At 40.8% G+C, this 23348-nt stretch overlaps 1 protein-coding gene across 1 annotated transcript in view; it reads right to left on the bottom strand.

The window, feature by feature from the left end:
• The window catches only part of LOC143034416 (dnaJ homolog subfamily B member 12), a 77427-nt gene extending 63703 nt beyond the window's left edge, over window positions 1-13724 (bottom strand). The window contains exons 1-3 of the mRNA XM_076200432.1: window positions 13391-13724; window positions 8726-8966; window positions 6552-6697 (exon numbers count right to left, since the gene is read on the bottom strand). Of these exons, the coding sequence (XP_076056547.1) occupies window positions 6552-6697; window positions 8726-8966; window positions 13391-13709 (706 nt within the window). The 5' untranslated portion in view covers window positions 13710-13724. The remainder of the gene's footprint in view (window positions 1-6551; window positions 6698-8725; window positions 8967-13390) is intronic.
• Window positions 13725-23348: the final 9624 nt, after the last annotated feature.

The raw sequence follows: 23348 nt of genomic DNA, 5'->3' as shown, positions 1-23348 counted from the left end.
CTTTCTTACAAAAAGTCTTTAACCACTTCAGTAAAAATCAAATTCTCGTGCACAGCATCGGCTGCCATATGTACGTTGCTTCACAATATTCGCATTATATAGTCACTGCTGTATTACTCATTCTCTTTTACTCTGAGTAATAATAAATGTCTGGGGTATTGGCTGCTTGTTATTGTGGCAAAGTAGCATGCAGTCGATACTTTAGGGTCTATATGGGGCGCCCCCTACGGACCAGAGCCACACATCATTTTGTCTATGATAGACGAAAACTCTGTTCATAGAGAAATGATGACACTTTTATACTACGACTGTCCCTCTGTTATGCTGTCCCCCAACCCCTTGTTGCTGTCCTGTACCATTTCTCTGAGTATTCTCTTTCTGTGATGGGGGAATTCCCTGTGGTGGGGGAAAAGAATACTGCCACCAAGTATCCCACTTGGATCGTAAGAGGCGAGAAGAAAGGGACGGGGAGTGGGACTAGGCATCCTTCTCCCTGTAGCCCCACAGGGCATATATCCTAAAAACAAAAGTAAAGGCATAAGGGGTGCTGGAGGGCCTCGGACCAGCACCCTAAGGTTTGGGTCTTTTAATGTGCGTGGATGTGGTACAGATGAGAGTAAAAGGGAAGAGATAGATAGTATGTTTGTGAGAAGAAAGATGGATGTGTTGGCTTTGAGTGAAACTAAGTTGAAAGGGAAGGGTGAGTGTAAGTGGGAGGTTATCAGGAGTGAAGAGAGGGCGAGGGAGGGAAGGGGTGGCTATTCTAGTAAGTGAGGAGATAGGTAAACAGGTAGTGGAGTGGAAGGAGGTTTCCTCAAGGATAATGTGGATGAAGGTGAAACTGGGAAAGGAGATGTGGGTCTTTGTAAGTGCATATGGGCCTGGCAGTGAGAAGAGCGTGGAAGAAAGGGCGGCCTTTTGGATAGATTTAAATGAGTGCATAGAGGGTTTAGGAATAAATGTCAATGTAATAGTACTGGGAGACCTTAATGCTAGGGTGGGAAATGGTCCAATCGATGGAGTGGTTGGGAAGTGTGGAGTTCCAGGAAAGAATCGTAGTGGAGAGTTGATGGTGGAAATGTGTCTAGAAAGAGAGTTGATGATAGCAAATACAGTGTTTCGGAAGAAAGTCAAGCATAAGTACACATGGGAGAGGGTGGTGGAGGGAAGGGTGGTAGATAGAGCGCTAATGGATTATGTAGTGGTAAATAGGATTATGATAGGAAGAGTTAAGGATGTACATGTGCTAAGGGGAGAGGGTGGGGGAATATCAGATCATTTTTTGGTGGAAGGTAAGCTGAGAGTGGAGGATAGATGGAGAAAGAGGAAAGGGACAAAAGGTAGGGAGGTTCTTAGAGTGAACTCCTTGAATGAAAAGGAAAAGGAGGAGTACGAAAAGAAGCTGAAGGAGGAGTGGGAGGGAGTAAAGGATGGAGCAGAGATAGGTGTGGAGGAGGAATGGGGATGGTTCAAGGAGGGAGTCTTAAAGTGTGCAAGGATGGTGTGTGGAACAAGAAGGACAGGGGGAAATAGAAGAAAGGGTAGTGAATGGTGGGATGAGGAAACAAAGAAGGTTGTAGAAGAGAAGAAGCGAGCATTCACAGATTGGTTACAAAAGAGGACGGGGGAGACGTACAAAGAAAAGAAAAGAGAAGTAAAGCAAAAGGTAAAGGAGGCAAAGAGGAGAGCAGATGTGAAATGGGGTAAGAGTATGACAGAAAATTTTGAAAGTAATAAAAAGATGTTTTGGAAAGAAATTAAGAGAGGAAGAGGAGGCGAATCAAGTAGAGAAGAAAAGGTAAAAGGTGCAGATGGAGAGATGATAATGGAAGAGAAGGCAGTAAGGGGAAGATGGGCAGAATATTTTAGGGAGTTGCTAAATGTGAAGGAGGATAGGGAAGGAAAGATAACTGCAGTGGGAAATGCGAAGAAAATGAGAGTGATGAGTGAGGAGAATGGAGGAGAAATAAGGAAGGATGAGGTGAAGGCAGTTGTTAAGATGATGAAAGCAGGTAAGGCACCTGGTCTGGATGGATGCCATGCAGAATGTCTGAAAAAGGGAGGGTCAGTGATGGTGGACTGGTTGGTGAGGTTATTTAATGTTTGCTGGAGAGAGGGTAGAGTACCGGACTGGAGAAGTGCCTGTATAGTTCCTCTTTACAAGGGAAAAGGGGACAAGTGTGAATGTAGTAGTTTCAGAGGGATTAGCCTGTTAAGTGTAGTAGGGAAGGCTTATGGGAGGATCTTGATTGAGAGGATTAGGAGAGGAACAGAAGGAGTAATTGGTGAGGAACAGTGTGGATTTAGGACGGGTAGAGGTTGTGTAGATCAGATCTTTGTGGTAAGACAGATATGTGAGAAAGCTATAGGAAAGGGGAAGGATGTTTTTTGGGCTTTTATGGATCTGGAAAAGGCTTATGATAGGGTAGACAGAGAGGCACTGTGGGAGGTTATGCAGATTTATGGGATAGGAGGAAAGCTTTTGGGAGCTGTCAAGAGTTTTTATGAGAGTAGTAGAGCTTGTGTCAGGATTAGAAATGGAGAGAGTGAGTGGTTTGAAGTAAAGGTGGGACTTCGTCAAGGATGCGTTATGTCGCCCTGGCTGTTCAACTTATACATGGATGGGGTGGTGCGAGAGGTGAATGCTAGGGTAGTGGGTCAGGGATTGGAGATGGTTAAAGAAAATGGAGAAAAGTGGGAGGTGAGTCAGCTGTTGTTTGCGGACGACACTGCGCTTGTGGCAGGGTCGGAGGAGGGATTGAGGAAGCTGGTGGCAGAGTTTGGGAGAGTATGTGATAGAAGAAAGCTAAAGATAAATGTGGGTAAAAGTAAGGTGATGAGATGTACAAGGGGTGAAAGTGGCAGTAGACTGGAAGTGAACATTAAGGGAGAGCGACTGGAGGAAGTGGATAGTTTTAGATACTTGGGTGCAAGTGTAGCAGGAAAAGGTGGAGTGAAGGTGGAGGTAGAATGTAGATTGAGAGAAGCGAGTAAATGCCTTGGTGGATTAAAGAGTGTAATGAGGAATAGACATTTAGGAATGGATGCGAAGAGGAGACTGTATGAAGGAGTGATTGTGCCAACAGCACTGTATGAGGCAGAAACGTGGAACATAAGAGAAGAAGAGAGAAGGAGTTTGAATGTGTTTGAGATGAGGTGTCTGAGAAGTATGGTGGGGGTTACTAGGCTGGATAGAGTAAGAAATGAGGAGGTGAGGAGGAGAACAGGGGTGAAAAAGGAGCTGGGAGATAGGGTTGATGAAAGAATATTAGGATGGTTTGGACACATGGAAAGAATGAGTGAAGAAAGACTAGTAAAAGAGGTATGGAAGGCAGATGTGGAGGGAGTGAACATGAGGGGACATCCTAGGAAGAGGTGGATGGATGGGGTGAAGGGGGCTTTGGGGAAGAGGGGAATGTCTGTTGAGGAAGGAAGGGAGAGGACGGAAGACAGAGGTGAGTGGAGAATGGTTATATATGGATGATGTTGTGATTGCATGAGGAGTGGGGTAGTATGTGTGAGTAAATTTTGACACAGCCCGAAGGGATTTCTTCCCGTCCTCTCCTTATATGCAAGGGGGGACGGAGAGGGGGGGTCGCCGATTAAATGAAGTGGCCTTGCTGTGGATGTGCTGTGTCTTGCGACACTGCTTCTGACCCAGGGCGGTGGGCAAGGTGCAGGGATGACCCGTCATCCAGGAGGTGCTCAGATGAGAGGGAGGGTGGGAGGGGTGTGGAGTGTACTTAGGGATGAAATGGGTGGGAGTGTTTTTATGCCTTTCCCTTTTTGGCTACCTCCCTTGAACGGGGGAAAAAGCCTTGGTATATGTATGTAATAATAAACAAGAAAAACATGATCAAACCAGTCAAAAATAATCTGGAAGTAATTCAAGTACAACTACAAAAAAATATATATATAGTCAAGATGCCAACACCAGCATCCTCATGTACCCACTCATGTCTCATGATGCCTACATTGGTATCATTGTACTGAAGTGGTTAATCCATTCTAATAGTGTGCCTTTCAGTCCTCCAACATTCTCCAATTTCTACACAAGTTGAGTTTGTGACGTTGAACCATATCTATATAAATTTCTCCTTTAGTTCTAACTCAAGTAGTATGTGGTCACTCTTTGCAATTGGTGCCTTGTATTCAATTTGGTCCACAATTTCAAGTTTTGACATAAATAATAAATCTAGTCTTAATGGTTCTTCATTATTCCTAAATCTAGTGTTTTCTTTGGGTCACACAAAGAATAATCACCCCAGAATGCCCACATGAAGAATCATCACCCCATAGGATCCCACCTGAAGAATTGTCACCCAAGTATGCTGAATATCATACATACACATACATATACCAAGGCTTGTTTCCCCTTTCAAGGGAGGTAGCCAAAAAGGGAAAGGCACAAAAACACTCGTACCCATTTCATCCCTAAATACACTCCACACCCCTCCCACCCTCCCTCTCATCTGAGCACCTCCCGGATGACGGGCCATCCCTGCACCTTGCCCACCGCCCTGGGTCAGAAGCAGTGTCGCAAGACACAGCACATGCACAGCAAGGTCGCTTCATCTAATCGGCGACCCCCCCTCTCCGTTCCCCCTTGCATATAAGGAGAGGACGGGGAGAAATCCCTTTGGGCTGCGTCAACAGTGGAGTAAAGATTAGGTTAAGTTAGGTTAGGCTAGGTTAGGTTAGGTTGAATGGGGGTTATGCTTATTGTTATCAACTTATACAACTGAAGAATCGTAAACCCAGAATGATCCACATGAAGAATTGTCACCCTAGGATGGCCGACATGAAGAATTGTCACCCTGCTGAAGTCTGGGGTGACGATTCTTCATGTGATCCTTTTCTTTTACCCATTGTGTCACTGTATGTTCTATAGCCATGCTGAGTAATAAATTTTCCTATTGATCCTCTCCACCTTTCACTGTCATCTCTTTGCCGTTAAAATATCCCATAAGTACTTCATTACCTCCATCCTTCAGCATTTCGTTTAACCTCTTCACTCCGGGGCACATCACATGTCTGGCAGCATTAGCTGCCCGACGTGCGATGTTGCGTCATAATAATTGCATTATAAAAAATAAAGTCAGTGCTCAATCGTTCGTTCTCTTTCACCCGTGTATTTTGATAACCATAGAAAATTGAAGAAGCCAGTTTAGAGAGAATGGAAATCACATAGGTACGACTACAATAAATATAATCAAGATGGCGACGTCGGCATCATCGAGTACCCACTTGCTCCTCATGCCGCCTACGTAGGCGTCACCACATGGAAGTGGTTAATGAAAGCCTTGTATCATCTAACATTTTAGAATAATCTCTCTCCAAGACCCTGTTTTTGGGGACATATAAATTCCTGCACACTTTTTGCTTTTCATGTCACTATCTTCAACTCTTATTGTGATCATCTCCACCCTATTCTCTCCATATGTAACTTTAGTCACATTTAAGTTTTTCTTAGCCAAGAAAATGACTCCTCCACCCTGTTTCTCCTCTCTATTTCTAAGCCAGTGATTATATAATCTATGTCCAACACTGGTAATAGTGGATCCCTTAATTTTGTCTCCACAATTCCCACTATGTCTGGGTTTTCTTCTGACAGGTAATCATTTAGTTCATTTAATCCTAAGATTATTCTGTCTCTATTGGCATAAGCTAGTTTTAATTTTCTACTCTCTGCATCTCGTCCTCTGAACCTTTCATTTCTTTTTCTTGAATATACCATTTTCTCAGTCTCATGTCTAAAACTCTCCAATAAAACTGCACTTGGTCTCCATTCCTTTTTTTACTTTAGCTTTGTTTCTTAATATCTTATCTTTCTCTCTCCTAATCATTCATGTCTCTTTTTATCTATACTTTTGTAGCATTCACTTATGGCTAATTTTCCTGTTTTTGTTCAAATTTCTTCTGCTGCCATTTGTGACTTTAATTTGATCTTTAGGGGTTGCCTTTTTCCTTCTGCATATCCCATTCTGTGCACTTCCTCTATTTCCTTTTCTATTTCTTGCTCTTCATCTTGTACTACTTTTAGAACTTTTCATGCCAATTCTTTTTCTCATCTCTCAGGAACCAATTTAGGTCATGTTTTTCCTTTAGAGTTTAGACCATCTACTACTATACACTTTTTTTTTGTCTACTGTATTCCTTACTAGATTTTCTTTTTCTTTAATTACCTTGATGACTGCATCTTCAGCATTCTCCTGCATTTGTTGATTAACTATTTCTTTAAAAATTACCTTAACATTTTCTTGGTCTTACATTCATTCCTGAGTTGTTGTACATCATCCTCTCCTATGTTTTTTTTCCATTTTTGTTTTGTCATTGCTTTTATTTGTTCATTTACTTCTTTCCATGTGTGTGTGTGTGTGTGTGTGTGTGTATTTACCTAGTTGTATTTTACGGGAAGGGGAGCTATGCTCGTGGTGTCCCATCTTCATATCTCATTTTATCTAAACTATGTGTATGTGTGTGTGTGTGTGTGTGTGTGTGTGTGCATGTGTGTGTGCATCCTCCTCCTCCTAATACCAATCAATATTTACCCTTGAAGGCTTCATCTGCTCCAGGTGCTTTATTCTTATCCGGATGAAACTGGAGGGCAAGCTTCCGATATGCTTTCTTAAGGTCACTGTCTGTAGCATCTTTGCTAATGCCCAGAATTTCATAGTAGTCTTTGCAGCGCTTGATCCTGTGAACAGAAAGGTTTGATGAGCAATTTGAACACATTATACTACAGTTATATGTACAGTATATATTAACATACCAAAGGGCCTTTCCCCAGTCATAGGGAGATGGACAAGTCATAATATCCAGAAAATCATTGATGGAGCCTCAAATTAATGTGCTGTGATTGTGCCCATGGCACTTTATGATGTAGGTATTTGGGAATTCATTGGAGGTAGAAAGTAAAATTATGGTCAGTACTATAAGGATGCATTGAGTGAGAGATGTGGTGGCGAGGCAGAGAATGGGGATGGTAAGAGAACTATCAGTTAGAATAGATCAAAGAGTGTTGAGATGGTTTAGGCATTTGGAAATCATGAACAAGGAACAACTAGCAAAATGAGTGTGGAGAGCTGAAGTGGATAAGCCTGATGCAGTAGTTTTAGATGGGTTAGACTGTTAACCCCTTGAGTACCAGATGTGTGTTTTGTGACACCTGCGTGTCATGGCTGAGTGCACCTGCCAGGAACCGAGCGTGTTCCCCGTGACACGCACGTGTCACAGTTATAAGCTGTGTGTATTGAGGGCTCTCAAGGCCTCGGTTTCTGGGTTACTTCTACCCACGTGGTGGCAAGTGTCTGTGTTTACAAACATAAGGCTACAGCCATTCATGGGACGGTTTGAAATGTTTGTTTATGTAAGGTTGATGGATCGGTAATGAAGGGGTTAAGTGTAGTCTGTAAAATGTATGGAAGAGACTTGGAGGGGAACACAAGTGTGAGTTTAGAAGAGAAAAAGGATATTTTGATAAATCCTTTGTAGTGGGACATGTGCAGAAAGCTTTTGGCTCAAGATAAGGATGTCTTTTGGGCTTTCATGGACTTTGAGAAGGCATACGACAGTGTTGACGGAGAGGTATTATGGAATGTGTTGCAGATGTATTGAATAAAGGGAGTCTCTTGATGGCAGTCAAAATTTTTTACATGAATAGTAGAGCTTGCATGAGGGTTGAGAATGGGAAGAATGAGTCATTTGTGCTGCCCGGGGTTGCATAATGTAACCATGGTTGTTCAATATATATTTGAGTGGGGTGGCAAGTGAGGTAATCATGAGGGTGTCGGGCATAGGTTTAGAGTTGGTGAATGAGAAGTGGGAGGTGAACCAGTAGTTCACAGGTGACACTGTACTTGTAGCTGAGTTTTGGAGGGTGTCAGCAAAAGTAGGGTGATGAGATATGCAAGGGGTGAGGTTAAAGGGAGAGAGATTAGGAGTGGAGAACTTTAAGTATTTGGTGTCATGCAGCTTGAATTGAAGTGGTGGTAAAGGTAAATCAGAGAGTAAGGTAAACAAGTAAATGTTTAGGGGAATGAAAAGTATAATGAGAAGTGGATATTTGGAGATATATACAAACAGAAGTTATACAAGGGAATGCTTAATGCAATGTATGTAAACCTGGAATTCAAGAGGCAGAAAGGAAGAACCTAAACATGTTTGAAATAATGTGTATAAAAGGAATGGTGGGGGCTATAAGAATGGATGGTGTGAGAAATGTGTGGGTGTGGTGGATAGCCAGGGCAGAAAGAGAGCTACCAGACAGGATTGACCAAATAATAATAGGATGGTTTGGGTATATGGAAAGAACGAGTGAAGAAAGACTAGCATATAAAGGATGTGGAAAACATAAGAGAATGGAGGGAATTTGAAGGGCAGACCATGAATATGGTGAAAGAGGCAATGAATGCAAGAGTGTGTGCAAAAGATAGGAGTCAATGGGTTGTGGTTCTAAATGGGTGAGGTTGTCATCATATAATGAAGCAAAAGGGGTAAACAAGCTCCAGCTGTTGGGTGCTCATGTGGTGAATGCTTCTTGTTGCGCTGCCCCTGACTTGAGCAGTGTCATGGGGGACAGAGTGGACCCTTCATCCACATGGTGTTAAGCTGACAGGGCTAATGAATGGGCTTCCAGATGGGGGTGGATTGGGTGTAAGGTGGGTATATATTTTGATTTACCCATGCATGTGTGTAGAATTAAAAGAATAGCACCGATCATTACCTTTTCACTGCCGTTAGCTGTTCTGGTGTATATTCTGCTGTGGGAGTAGTGGCTGGTGATGCCCTTGGGCTTCCTCCTGCATCAGCAGGTTCTTCTGTTGTTGACCTCTTCCTATGTCGAACATTTTCACTCGGACTACTACTTTCTCCACCACCACCTCCGCCTCCTCCACCAGCAGTTCCATTACTGTGAGGCGTGTGATTGGTGGTACCATTTAATCGATTTAGAAGGTCTAGAAATTCTGGAAACCAAAGAAAATACCATTAAACCATCACCAGTCACTATACATTCAAAGGAGCAATAAATGGACAATGGATGGTAGCTCAATCCCTGAACTGCAATGATGGGAAAGGTGGAATGGATTTTTTTTGCACATTTTGCTAGCCCTCTTGTAAAGGGAAAACACGTTTGGTATGCATTTACTTAATTGTTGTATACAGGAAAGGAGCAATGCTCGTTGGGTCCCATATCCTATTCTCTAATATCGTATCATACCTAGCCTCAAATTCATGAGGTGTGTTTGTGAGTTCAATAATCCTTTATTTTCAATAATTGGTTGTTAATTTTTTCATAGGTAAATCATTGTTTATTTTTAGAAAAGATTTGTATTCAGCTCCTTCTATCAAGTCTCTATGCCATTTCACCAAAAGGCACTGGTGGCTAGCATCATGTTCTTGCTTTCCCAACATTCATCAGTCAATGCGTATCTGTCATTCTCAAATAAAGACCACAACTGTGCCTTTTTACTGACCATATAATTCACCATGATCTTGGATCACATGTTGGACTCATGACTGACAACTGTTACACTCTGTCTGAACTCATACATGGCCAAATCTATGGGTAATGCTGAGAACTTTCACACTCCTTGCCCACCAGAGGAATTGTAGTGCCTGCTTGCAGTGCAATGATGCTGAAATCTTCAGCCTTGGGGATGTGAAACCCTACTAATGCAGGGAGGGAATTAAACTTCACTCCCATACAGCACTTTTGAAAGAGAAAGAGAAAGATATATATATATATATATATATATATATATATATATATATATATATATATATATATATATATATATATAGAGAGAGAGAGAGAGAGAGAGGGGAAGATGGGAGAAGAGAGGGGAAAAGAGAGAGAGAGAGAGAGAGAGAGAGGGGGAGAGAGAGGGGAAGAGAGGGGAAGAGAGGCGGAAGAGAGGCGGAAGAGAGGGGGAAGAGGGGGGAAGCGAGGGGAAGAGGGGGGAAGCGAGGGGAAGAGGGGGAGGGGGAAGAGGGGGAGGGGGAAGAGGGGGAGGGGGAAGAGGGGGAGGGGGAAGAGGGGGAGGGGGAAGAGGGGGAGGGGGAAGAGGGGGAGGGGGAAGAGGGGGAGGGGGAAGAGGGGGAGGGGGAGGGGGAAGAGGGGGAGGGGGAGAAGGGAAGAGGGGGGAAGAAGGGAAGAGGGGGGGATAAAGAGGGAGAGAGGGAGAGAGAGAGATAGAGAACATAAGAACATATGAGACTGCAAGAGACCATAAGGCCTACACTAGGCAGCTCCGTATCCCTCACCATCTGTCATCCCCATCCATAAAGTTGTCTAATCATTTTTTAAAACAACTGATAGTTTCAGTGCTTACTACATGGTTACTAAGTTTATTCCATTCATCAACCACCCTATTAGTAAACCAATTCTTGCCTATTTCCTTCTTAAATCTAAATTTGTCCAGTTTATACCCATTACTGCGAGTCCTGCCCTGTTGTTTTATTATGATGACCTTGTTTGCATTACCCTTGTTATAACCTTTGATCCACTTGAACACTTCTATTAGATCACCCCGCACTCTGCGTCTTTCCAGAGAGTGTAAGTTAAGGTGCCTAAGGCTCTCTTTGTAAGGCAAATTTCAGAGTCCATGTATCATTTTGGTCATTCTTCTCTGTACTGATTCTAGTGAATTTATGTCCATTCTGTAGGACGGAGACCAAAACTGTACCACATAGTCAAGGATGGGTCTAATTATCGCTAGATAGAGTTTAATAATTACCTCTGCACTTCTATTCATTACCGAAAGGAGGAAAGGCGGAAAGTCAGAAAGGAGGAAGGAAGGGATGAAGGACAGGTGGAAGAATGTGAGGGAAAGAAAGAGGGTATGAGGAAGGGAGGATGGGAGACAAGATGGGAGGAAGTGAGAGATTGAGACAGTGAGTGAGAGGAGAGGACTGCGAGAGACTGAGATAGATAGTGAGTGGGAGCTGGAGAGGACAGTGAGAGAGAGAGATTTTACACAACTTTGGGGTCACAGGAATGAACCACTTTACAAGGGTCTCCCCAAAACCCAAAAATATGGGTTACAACACACCATGAAGAGTATGGAAAGGAGAAAGAACCCATTTAAAACAACACTAAAGTGCAAAGTAGACTTCATTGTGTTCCAAGATGATGCTTCAAGAAATCTTGTCATTGGTAAAGTCCAGAACGAGGTTAAAGCTGGTAACTGGTGGGGACTACCTATCAAGATCTTGAACCTTTTCTAAGTAGGTGAGTGTATGTCCAGATATTAAAATCCAACATAGATTTACGGAGGGGCACTCCAGTGATACACTTTTCACAAACATCATCCAACAAATGTAAAAGGGATTCAACAGGAAATTATCCCCACATAGAATGGTCATAATAACAACTGACAAACTAAACATCTATTGAAGTTCTTTGACATACACTATAAATAAAAAATCAGAGGCAGATATCCACAATTACAAGAAATGGCTAACACACTTTTTATGTGGAAGTCAGTGGGGAGGAACCTACAACAACCAAACAATACCAATGATACAATTGTAACTATGTAAGTAACACATGTTCAATCTGTATTGTCATCTGTTATGATGCAGTTTTATGTTATGAACTTCCTTGTTAGGACCATGATGGTGCCTAAAAAAGGACATTGTTTTTGGCAGCTGAGGATACTTTCTCTGAATGGATGTCCATCTTAATCTCTACAAAACGACCACAATTCAAACCCATATGTTTAACCTCCCTTGGTGGCTGCTAATGTGTGTGTCCTATCGCTAAGCCATGACAGGCCTTTATCAGTAAGACTATTTTGAAAATCCTAGCCAATACTTGGTAATATCAATCCTAACCTATCCAAAGGACTCATGATCATATTTTCATCATACAATTATTTTAGCATGCTCTGATACTTTCACTGTACATAACAATTACAGAACTTCTCAGGTAATCATTAATAGCTTAATCTCCCAACTGTCATAATTATTTCTTTCCTTTCATAAATTGTCTGGTGTTTGTATAATTTCTGCTAAACTGTAGATGATGATGCTGTCATTACTATGGCAGTTTTGAGAACAAGAAAGAGAACAAAAAGAAAAATACATAAACACTATGCTGCATTTCCCATCATCACCACAGTATGGTGTAATATTAGCTATGTATGCTTTGCAGATCAAAATAAAGTAAAATTTTGAAAATGAAAATCCTAACTAATCAATCCATTGTTCTAGTTCCCTCTTGCAATAGATCAAAGGAGCCTAAGAAACCAGCCATAGCAACTAGTTGAGCCCATAAAATACTATGAACAGATAATGTTGTTGCTGGAGTCAATGATAGTGTGCAAGATAACATGCAATTTTTCTTTACATAAACATATGCTAATCTACCTAAACCTAACATAAAAATATACAGAAGAAAAAAGAAAGAAAATAATAAAAATAAATAAAAATAAAAATGAATATACAAGATAAATTGTCAAAACATGAATGTACAGTGAAAATAGCAAGCTCTGCTGTGGTTACTACTATTAAAATGGTCACTGTAAAATCACACCATTAAAAATCATGAACAAATAATAAAAAAAAATCATACATCTTTATACAAGTTTTCTGATCTATATTCAGGGTGACACTACTTTCCAAGCAGAAAAGTTTTTCCAAAATTATGTGGACAGAATAAGGGGGCCTTCTCTATGTTCTCATCACAAAGGAATTTATTTAGCCATGTTTAGCATCAGAGTGGTCAGGGAGGATGTTTTGTCTCCATACATGACCTCCAGGATTCCTGTACCCATCTGAACAGTTAACCTTATATAAAAATGACCCTCCAAAACAATTCCTACTACTTAGCAATTGTATATAAATTATTCCCAAGATCCCATCCCATCTCATTCACGATTTTAGTATAGAGGAAAGATATGACATGCATAAGATATATTCCATAAAAAACACTTTCGCAATCGTCCTCGTCTATAAAATTTTGGCCTTGTCAACAAGAATTGTTCACGCCTTCGCCCATCACAAAGATGATATACCCTAGTCAACCTTGCATACTACAATATATACATACATATACATGTAATCGCAGAAACGTTATGTACAAAATCATAAAATTTTGATTTTCCGGGACTAAGAACAAAAATCCCCGTTGACTGATTGCATCAGATACTTGCATTCGTCTATGGATATGCTGACATCAGCACTACTCACATTAACAATTAACTAAGAACTAAAACAAATTTACGTACGATAATATATTACGAAAAATATATTGAAATTAACCACTATTATTCGCTTTCCCAGCTTCCGTGATCATTAAAGATTAAATGTCATGAAACCAAATAATTGGCAGTTCCTAGCAGCCGACGCTACGACCCATCCCAGTTTTCCTGTATTACTGCCTTACCTTGGGTCTGTGGTGATGGATATAATTTTTCTGCTTTCTGTGCAAACCTTATAGCTTTATCGCGATTGCCTTCTTGGAAGAATTTCTGTGCTAGATCGAAGCATTTTTGAGCTTCATCCTTATTACCGTCGTGAACCATGGCGATTTTCTGTTGTAAACATCTCTCCATGAAAAGGTGCTTATCATTGGTGGACACTGGCAAATCATTGAAAACTGGGGGCCATTTTGACCAATCACAAGTCTTGAAACAGACTAACAGATGACTTGGTGTAGAACAGGTGCGCCATCTCTGACCAGAGAGAAGAACTACTACCGCCATCAGCTGTTTAACGTCGGATTAATTGTAAATAAACTTAGCATTGCATAAAATATTCCTTGAAATTTAAAAGATCATATTTTTTCATGTACCACTACTGTAACCGATCCAATTTTATCCTGCTATGGCAAATAAAACTGTATTAGTTATAGAGAACTGTCGAAAGCATTTTTCCGCTAAGTTTACTCGACAGCCTGCAAGAATAATAATAGAAATAAGCCAGTCGCTTTGACGTCACAAAGAAGTCCTTGGGCTAATTTAAAGTACTGTTTTGTTTCACGTATGAATGAGAGTAAAGAGGAAAAAACAAAATAACAAGTTCTAATCGCCGCTAGTTTGAACAGAAATGTCACTGTGACACTCATAGGTTAAAAGTAAAACTATTCGCTCAATATGATACCGATCAAAATAGGCCTTGGATCACATCGCATGCTGTCTACTGTGAACGAAATGCCTCACTGAATAATCTCAAAATGTAACATAAACGAGGAATTTGAAATAAACCATGAAGAAAAATATTCCATAAATACTACAACATCTCTTCTCCTGGGGTGCTGGAAATTATTTTGTAAGGTGCAATATTTCCTGATGAATACTGCAGTCATGAAAATGCTACACTAGACAAAAATGACCGCATTACTGGTAATCATACGGAAATATGAGTGAATACTTTCAGTGTATTCAAATTTCTGCTATGGAATATTTTCTAACCTTCAATAAGTTTATTTTTTACAATGTGTTGATATTTGGTTAAGTATTCACACGGAAGCAGCCACTAAAATAACATGTGATCGTCAAATTCTCATCTGCGTTTGAGTAAGCCTAAGCTCTTTCATCTTTCTATTTTACCTTCTTTTCTATCATTTTACTTATCACTAGATACATTGAATTGTTTAGTACTACACAATTTATCATATTTTTATGGCAACAAAGCACTGTAATAAATGCAATATGTAACGAACTACCTAACTCATGGAATGATGGATTATCAAAGCCTGGATACAAGAGGTGTTGCCAATGTTGATAAACATTAGAAAATGTTCTTGTGGATTACGGCATAACATATATTTTATGATTATGGAATTTCCACACATGCCAAGATAGACATATACCTTTTCCCCACTTACAAGGGAGTTAGCCAAAAAACAAAGGGACAAAAACCATTCCACCCATTCCATCCCCTACATACCTCCCTTCTACCCTCTTCCCTTCCTCTTATCTCGGCACCTCCTGGATGACGGGTCATCCCTGCATCTCGTCCACTGCCCTGAGTCAGAAGGAGTGTCGCAAGACACAGCACATCCATAGCAAGGCCGCTTCATTAAATCGGCGACCCCCCACCTCCTCGTCCCTTCATGCAGAAAAGGGGAAGACGGGGGAAAATCCCTTCGGGCTGCGTCAATTTATTTCTCATACATACTCCCTCACCCCCCCATCCCCCACCCACTCCCCCTCATGCATCACGGCATCATCCATACACAACCATTCTCCATTCACCCCTATCTTCTGTCCTCTCCCGTCCTTCCTCAACAGACATTCCCCTCTTTCCCAATGCCCCTTTTACCCCATCCATCCATCTCATCCTAGGTCGTCCCCTCATGTTCACTCCTTCCACCTCTGCCTTCCACACATCTTTTACTAATCTTTCTTCACTCATTCTTTCCATGTGTCCAAACCATCCCAATACTCTTTCATCAACCCTATCTCCCAACTCCATTTCCTCCCCCGTTCTCCTCTTCGCCTCCTCATTTCTCACGCTATCCAGCCTAGTAATCCCTATCATACTTCCCAGGCACCTCATCTCAAACACATTCAAACTCCTCTCTTCCTCCCTTATGGCCCATGTTTCTGCCTCGTACAGTGCTGTCGGCACAATCATTCCTTCATACAATCTCCTCTTAGCATCCATTCCCTAATGTCTATTTCTCATTACACTTTTTATTCCCCCCAGATATTTACTCGCTTCTCTCAATCTACATTCTACCTCAAACCACTCACTCTCTCCATTTTTAATCCTAACACAAGCTCTACTACTCTCTTAAAAACTCTTAACTGTTCTTAAAAGTTTTCTTCCTATCCCATATATCTGCAATACCTCCCACAGTGCCTTCCTGTCTACCATGACATACACCTTATCCAGATCCATAAAAGCCAAAAATACATCCTTACCTTTTCCTATACTTTTCTCACATATTTGTCTTACTATAAAAATCTGATCTACGCAACCCCTACCTGTCCTAAACCCGCACTGTTCCTCACCAATTACTCCCTCTGTTTATCTCCTAATCCTCTCAGTCATGATCCTCCCATAAGCATTCCCAACTACACTTAATAAACTGATCCCTCTGAAACTACTACAATCGCACTTGTTCCCCTTTCCCTTGTACAATGGAGCTATACAGGCACTCCTCCAGTCTTCCGGCACTCTACCCTCTCTTAAACAAACCTTAAATAACCTCACCAACCAGTCCACCATCACTGTACCTTCTTTTTTCAGACATTCTGTATGGTATCCATCCAACCCAGGTGCCTTACCTGCTCTCATCATCTTACTCCATCTTTCTTTATTTCTCCTCCATTTTCCTCACTCATCATGGTCATTTTCTTTGCGCTTCCCACTGCAACTACCTTTCCTTCCCAATCCTCCTTCACATTTAGTAACTCCCTAAAATACTCTGCCCACCTTCCTCTCACTGCCTTCTCTTCCATTATCATCTCTCCATCTGCACCTTTTACCTTTTCTTCTCTACTTGATTCGCCTCTTCCTCCTCTCTTAATTTCCTTCCAAAACATTTTATCACTTTCACAAATTTCTGTCATACTCATACCCCATTTCACATCTACTCTCCTCTTTGCCTCCTTTATCTTATGCTTTACTCCTCTTCCCTTTACTTTGTACCTCTCATCCTAATTTGTAACCAATCTATGAAAGCTTGCTTCTTCTCTTCTACACCCTTCTTTGCTTCCTCATCTCACCACTCACTACCGTTCCTTCTATTTCCTCCTATCCTCCTTGTTCGACACACCAAGATAGACGATTTGTCAAAATTGTACATCTGGTGAGTGAAGGGGTAAATGACATTCGATGAAGAAAAAAGTATTTGTACGAAGGCTACATATTGGCAGTGGTAAATTATTACGATTATTATTGGAATCATAATTCGATGCTGATAGAAATGATAAAACTCGCTGATATTGGAGGACCCAACTGCACGCCCTTTTAAACAAAAGAAGGACAATGACGCGCCTTCCTGTTCCGTCTCGTACCAAACTGGAGATCATTCGTCGCTTCTTATCCACAGTCCATAGAACTGTTAAAGCGTTGATGACTGATTGGTCTAAAAAGTAATATGTTAATGTCTGATGTGTATTTTTTCTTCGGGCTCTCGTCTAGTGGGTTATTTTTTTTTTATTAGTAATGGTTAATTGGATTGTGCAATTCTTTTATGTATGTTTAACATAAATTCATTAATGTATTTAATATTCAGTGTTTAGTAAATAAACTTAGAATAGGCTACATTTTCTTATTGATTGTGAACTTGTACACACGATTTCCCGTAGAAATGAATCCGCGAGTCTAGGTCTGTTCCACCTTTCTTGATGTTTTTTTTTACTTTCTCAAGTTCCTTCATGTCGACGTTTCATTCAATTTACTTCTCCGTAGCCCCCCTCCCCTAAAAAATAATAATATAAATCAAATTATCCTTGGTTACGCAGCTTTAATTTGGTAACTTCGAAAATTCCTAAAATGTGTTGCAGGGACTAGTTTCGTCAGCCTAGGCTCGTCTTGCTAATCATTGTCCATTTACCTAGATACTACGACTATAAAGGTAAAGATGATTAGCTATTTAATACAAACATAATTCTATTACCTTTGAACTCTTCTTCGTCCATCTTTACCTTGCAATCTGTAAAGATGATTAGCTATTTAATACAAACATAATTCTATTACTATGAACTCTTCTTCGTCCATCTTTACCTTGCAATCTGTAAAGTCGATGAGTATTTGTTATTTGTTCATCACGCATTGACTTATTTGAATAGTTTTTAAATTTCATGTTCCATATGATGGGATAGTTTTCCATAATCTCAAGGAAGGTGAACATTTGATTTAATTTCAGTCGTGTTAGTTTTGGATCTATCATAAAAAGAAAACTGGACAATGTACCCAGTGTCGTTTGGACCTCATTAGGGGTGGTCGTATCGATACCAAAGTATCGATACAATTCGTGAGGCATCGAGTGTTATGAGTACCTTATATAAATAATTACATTTGAGTGATATATTTTATTTCCTCACACTTTCTCCTGGTGCTTTAGTTACTCCCTTACGTCAGGCATCACATTCCAGTACTGCGGGGTGATGTATGGGGGGGGGGGGGTCAGAAATCTAAGAACAGGTTTCATGTGGTGAATAATCATTTTTGTTATTCTAAGAGGCATAGTATGTCACGCTATCAATGATATAACAAAGTTTAATTCACTTTGGCAAGCACAATTAATAAGTAGCAAACACGAATTTCCGTTTGGTTTGCACGCCCAGCCCATCGAGTGGCGAGTGTATACTGGACGAGTGCATAGTGCCGTGCACTTCCTGTTCAAACTTCAAACTTGGTGTGGTTGTTGGTGTAGCTGGACACACATGAATTCGTGTTACGGCCCAGGTGGCGGATGCTTAAGCTCTTCCCACTTGAGCAGTTGACTATTGCAAGCCAGTTTTATCCCAAATAATGGTTTCTCCAGCTGGCATGTCCTTCTGGAAGATCTTGAATCATACTGGGAGCTGTGTACCTTTTACCTGTGGCTGTACATGAATTAATGTGTACAAGAATAGGTCTTAATACTGGTAACCGCCACATTTATTCTCAGGTAAAGAAAGAAAGCATTCTGGTTATTAAACAACAGTGACAATGGCCTCAAGAAACGTGAGAAAGCGAAGTGCAGTGTGGGCATACTTTAACGATGGGGATGAAACCTCAGAGAACATGTTGTGTCATATTTGTGGAGAAAGAGTTGTACACAGTGGTAACACTAGTAACATGGTTAAGAATTTGAAGATAAAACATCCGGAAGAATACGACAGTGTTGAAGTCAAGCGTAATGATATAAGATAGTAATAGAAGATCAGTAATATAAGGAAACTTGTTTTATTTCTGTGGAAACACTAGATTTCGGACTCAGTACCTAAGTGTAGCACATATTGACACATACACACCTAATCTACACACTGTTCTGTCTTGTATCATATGTTCTTCGCTGTTCACTCAGCAGTCAGCTCTGTGAATCATTTACTAGGAGAGACTGAATAAAAGATAAACTTGGGAGATTACTCAAAATCATTCACGCTGACGTTGCAAATGCCAACTGCATTTCCACCCTGCAACTTAGAGCGTCTCCGACCTCAGTCATAGAGGGCGGAGTCTCATTCATCGGTGGATCAGTAACCGACATCCAACCACCGGTCTGGTGGGCCTGGCCGATCGAAGGGTCATCCATGCACGTTCGCTCAAAGTATTTGGACAGTGTTGACCTGGGCCACATATTTAGAGCGGAGTTTCTTCAGGGCTCAGTAACCACGTCTGAGGTCATTCGCGTTGAGATGGCTCTCGACATTCTCAACGATTCCCCTCATATACATCTCATTAACCCCCTTTTCGGAGTCCTGTATTGTTTTATGGTCAGCCAATCTGTCAGCATGGCTCACCTCTATATCATCCAACCTCTCACGCGACGCTACGCCATTCCTCGACCTTGAACGCTTTCCAGCGCACCCCTCGGCAACTATCTTTGAAGGTACACCAACGTTCTTCAGGGTCCTCAAGGGCGACAGACACTTCGAGCCGATTACGAGACTATGGCCGCATACTCCAGGGCACGTGCAGCATATCCGAGTTCTCCACTGCCCGATCTCCTCAGCTTAGCTTCTCAGCTCCTTCTCCTCTTGAAAAAAAAAAAAAAAAAGTAAGGATGTTCAGTCGTACACATGGAGAGCCCGCCGGAGGTTCACCCCGTGCTTGGCTTGACGTGATGGTGCCTCTTTACAACACCCCGGCCATCCTCATACTAGGCAGTATTTGATAGGGTAAGTTACAAGCCCACCCCTACCAAAATCGCCATGGCTGGATATCATTTATACAAACTTCAATATCCACTCCCTACTCCACCCATTACAAAACCCAAAAGGGGGGGGGGTGAGACTAAGCGTTTTAAACATACTTTTTAACCCAACAGTTCTACAGGTCTTGATAGGGTATACTTTCCTGTGATGTCCCACATGAGCGTCTACAAGATATTTTGGCTTACAGTATCGCCGTGACAGCACGTGGGTGGTCAAGGAATCTATATGCTGTGTAGAAATAGCTGGCTTTCGACCTCATATTACTATTGTGCAGATTAAGCCAATATTACGCCTGTACTACTGGTATTTGTATCCTCATGAAAGCGCAATCTCAGCCCTGCCGAGCCATGTTTCTGTGAATCTGTGTCCTTCGCTACTTTTGGAAACGCCGACAGTGTCGACTATGTATATAAACAGACTGCTCTTGTAACCAGGGCCAGTCCTTCTCTGCTAGGCCTTGGGGTCGGGTCGACCCGTTCGGGCGACCGCCTGATCCAGAAGCCGTCGCTCGCGCATTAACCAGAATAAAGCCAACAAACCAGATTGAGCTTCATTTATCGGTCCCACTCCCTTGGCATCATAACCCAAGTAACGTTCTCGTAATATTACATGCCTTCCACAATCTTAGTACCCAGGAAGACAACTGTTGGCCGTGCGGTGGCGACCCATGCGGTAGCTGTTTGGCTTAGGGCGTGCCTTAGCACAACCACTGTACTGGGGTATTACTCAGCTTCCAGGACTCCCGTCTCCAGATCATACAGGGATGCCACGCACGGTAAACACGTATATTTTGTGGTCCATAATGAGGTTGATGTGCCAGTGACTCATAAAATAGTTTCTTCAACACACCTTTCATGTAGACTCCAATAAACAGGTAAACACACACTTACTCTACACACTATATTCTGTTTTGTCTCAGTCAATTCCATTCAGGAGAACGTGGTGTCTTCACGTCATCCAAGCCCGAACCATCTCCACTCACATTTAGTTGAATCTATCAACATAGACATCCATTCTCTTCAAAAGCAGAGTAAATCCCATTTTCTATGGTGATTACAGTTCTCCCTGTCCATTGCCATCTTTGTTTTTTTTTATGGATTAGAATGGTACCAGGTTGTTTTATTGAAATTAGACAGACTTATACAATAGTAATTATGAAAACTCAATTCGATGAACTTGTTGCAAAATAAATTAATAGACAAACAAATAAAAAATCAATTAAATACACTTCCTAGACTGAATCGAATTGCCTAAGGCATTCTCTTACTCTGGTGGATTTCTGGTCAGTCTAATCTACGCCTAACTTGCGCAGTCTCTCTCCACATTGCCGGGTCTTCTCCCCGAGACGAATCCGCCTTTTCAATATCATCTTCCTATCCCCTGCGTGCAGGTGGGGGTAGCTTCAGTCCCTCTCCTCCCCCACTAAATTTGTTCTTACATTACCTTGTTACCAGAGGTGTGTGGCAGAAAACAATAGTGGTATTTACCCCCAGCATTCAATAAGACACTTCAGTGAGAATAATTGGAAAGATAATCAACACATAATTGAGTTTAAAAATATAAGATTAAGCATTACTTTTGCCCAATATTTTGAAACTAAATCAAGTGACAACACTACTTAAGTTTATATTCAAAATCATCGTATTCGTGCTATAGAGTACATCTATTTAAAAGCGTCATCTATATTTACAAAATTCAAGTTAGCCCCCAAAGCGTCATTTATATTTACAAAATTCAGGTTAGGCCCAAAAAATTATTTTGATCCTGGACCCACTATTACCTGTGTGGTTTTCCCTCTAGAATCTGGACTTCCAACTTGGACGCCTCCTTCTAAAACACTTCTAGCGTGAATAAAAAAAAATATAAATATTTTCTGTTATTGGAATATACTATATTAACTCTATTTGTTATAAGCATTTCCTGGCATTAGAAGACCACGTGAATTATCATAAAATTATTATGAAATGCGAACCGGGTGAGGCGGGAAAAATGTCAACAAAGCGTGTTTCTCAGCCGCCGACCTAGAGCTACATTGGCCCTTATCACTGCATATCTACCGCCTGGAGGGTGAAACAGTCCTCTCAGCAACGGACAAGGGTTACAGATACTAGCTGTCTAGTAACAGTGGTCATTCACCGGGGATAACTCATCTTTTTTATATCACTGCTTGCATCAGTATATATCTTATGAATTATTATTAGCCTGGATTTCTTGTCAAGTGATTCTGGTGTCTGTCTAGGAAATATGAAAATATACGTAAAGTGGATGCCGGAGTAAAGTAAGCGAATAAATAAGCAAACAACAAGGACTACTATTATAATTTTATAATAGTAGTCCTTAACAAACAAATAAGTAAAACCCTTTAAAATGAATTCCTTTCGCAGATTGGGAGGCAAAATTAAACGAAAGACCTGTGGATCAGATGTGGGAAATATTTCAAAATATGCTCACTAAGATGATTCAAACTTGCATTCCTTTTAAGGACAGACGTCCCCCAAATCAGGCTCGCCCAAAGTGGCTCAACAAAGAAACTGAAAAAGGTATTGCTAAAAAGAGACAGGCTTATAAGAAATATAAGTGCTCGGGTGCATCTAATGACTATGAAAGTTATGTATCAATACAGAGAGATTTAAAAAAGACAATAAGAAAAAGAAAACGACAAAACGAAATGAACATCACTGATATATTCAAAGAGAATCCCAAAGAATTCTATAGTTACATTAGAGATAAAAAGGTTGTTAGGAATCACATTGCTCCACTATTATCTGCTGACGGTGAACTTAAATATTCAAATGAAGGAATGTGTAATATCTTAAACAATTATTTTAGCTCGGTATTCGTAAACGAAACACCTCAAAGTGAACTTCAAACTGAAACCTGTCTAGGGTAAACTTACTATGGTAAATACAACAAAAGAAAAAATTAAAAGGTGTATAGATAAATTCAAAGTTAATAAAACACCTGGGCCTGACGGTTGGCATCCAAGAAACTTAATGGAAATGAAAAATGAGATTGTTGTTCTATTAAAAATTATGTTCAAAAATTATATCATATCCGGGGATGTATCAAGAGAATGGAAAATAGCTAACTTTACTTCCATATTCAAAAAAGGTGACAAAAAGAAACCAAATAACTACAGGTCAAAAAGTTTGACTTCAATCGTAGGAAAAATAATGGAAACTATCATCGGAGATGCTATCGAACATCATTTAGAAAGTAACCGTTTGATAAATGATAGCCAGCATGGTTTCAGACGGAAACGTTCTTGCGTGACTAACTTACTCGAATTCTACAACACAGTTATCTCGAATTATGACAAAAGAAACAATATAGATTTAATATATCTAGACTTTGCAAAAGCTTTTGATACCGTCCCACACGAAAGACTACTTACTAAATTAGCTTTACACGGAATAAGTGGTAGCCTATTAGGTTGGACTAGTAATTGGTTGAATGGTCGAAAACAGAGAGTTGTTTTAAATGGAAAAACTTCTAGATGGAAAAATGTTACAAGTGGAGTTCCTC

Source organism: Oratosquilla oratoria, chromosome 17, assembly GCF_046742065.1.
Source record: "Oratosquilla oratoria isolate Oo_2021 chromosome 17, ASM4674206v1, whole genome shotgun sequence".
Classification (NCBI taxonomy): domain Eukaryota; kingdom Metazoa; phylum Arthropoda; class Malacostraca; order Stomatopoda; family Squillidae; genus Oratosquilla; species Oratosquilla oratoria.
The sequence above is the reverse complement of the archived record's forward strand: the minus strand, read 5'-3'. Positions and strand labels throughout refer to the sequence as shown.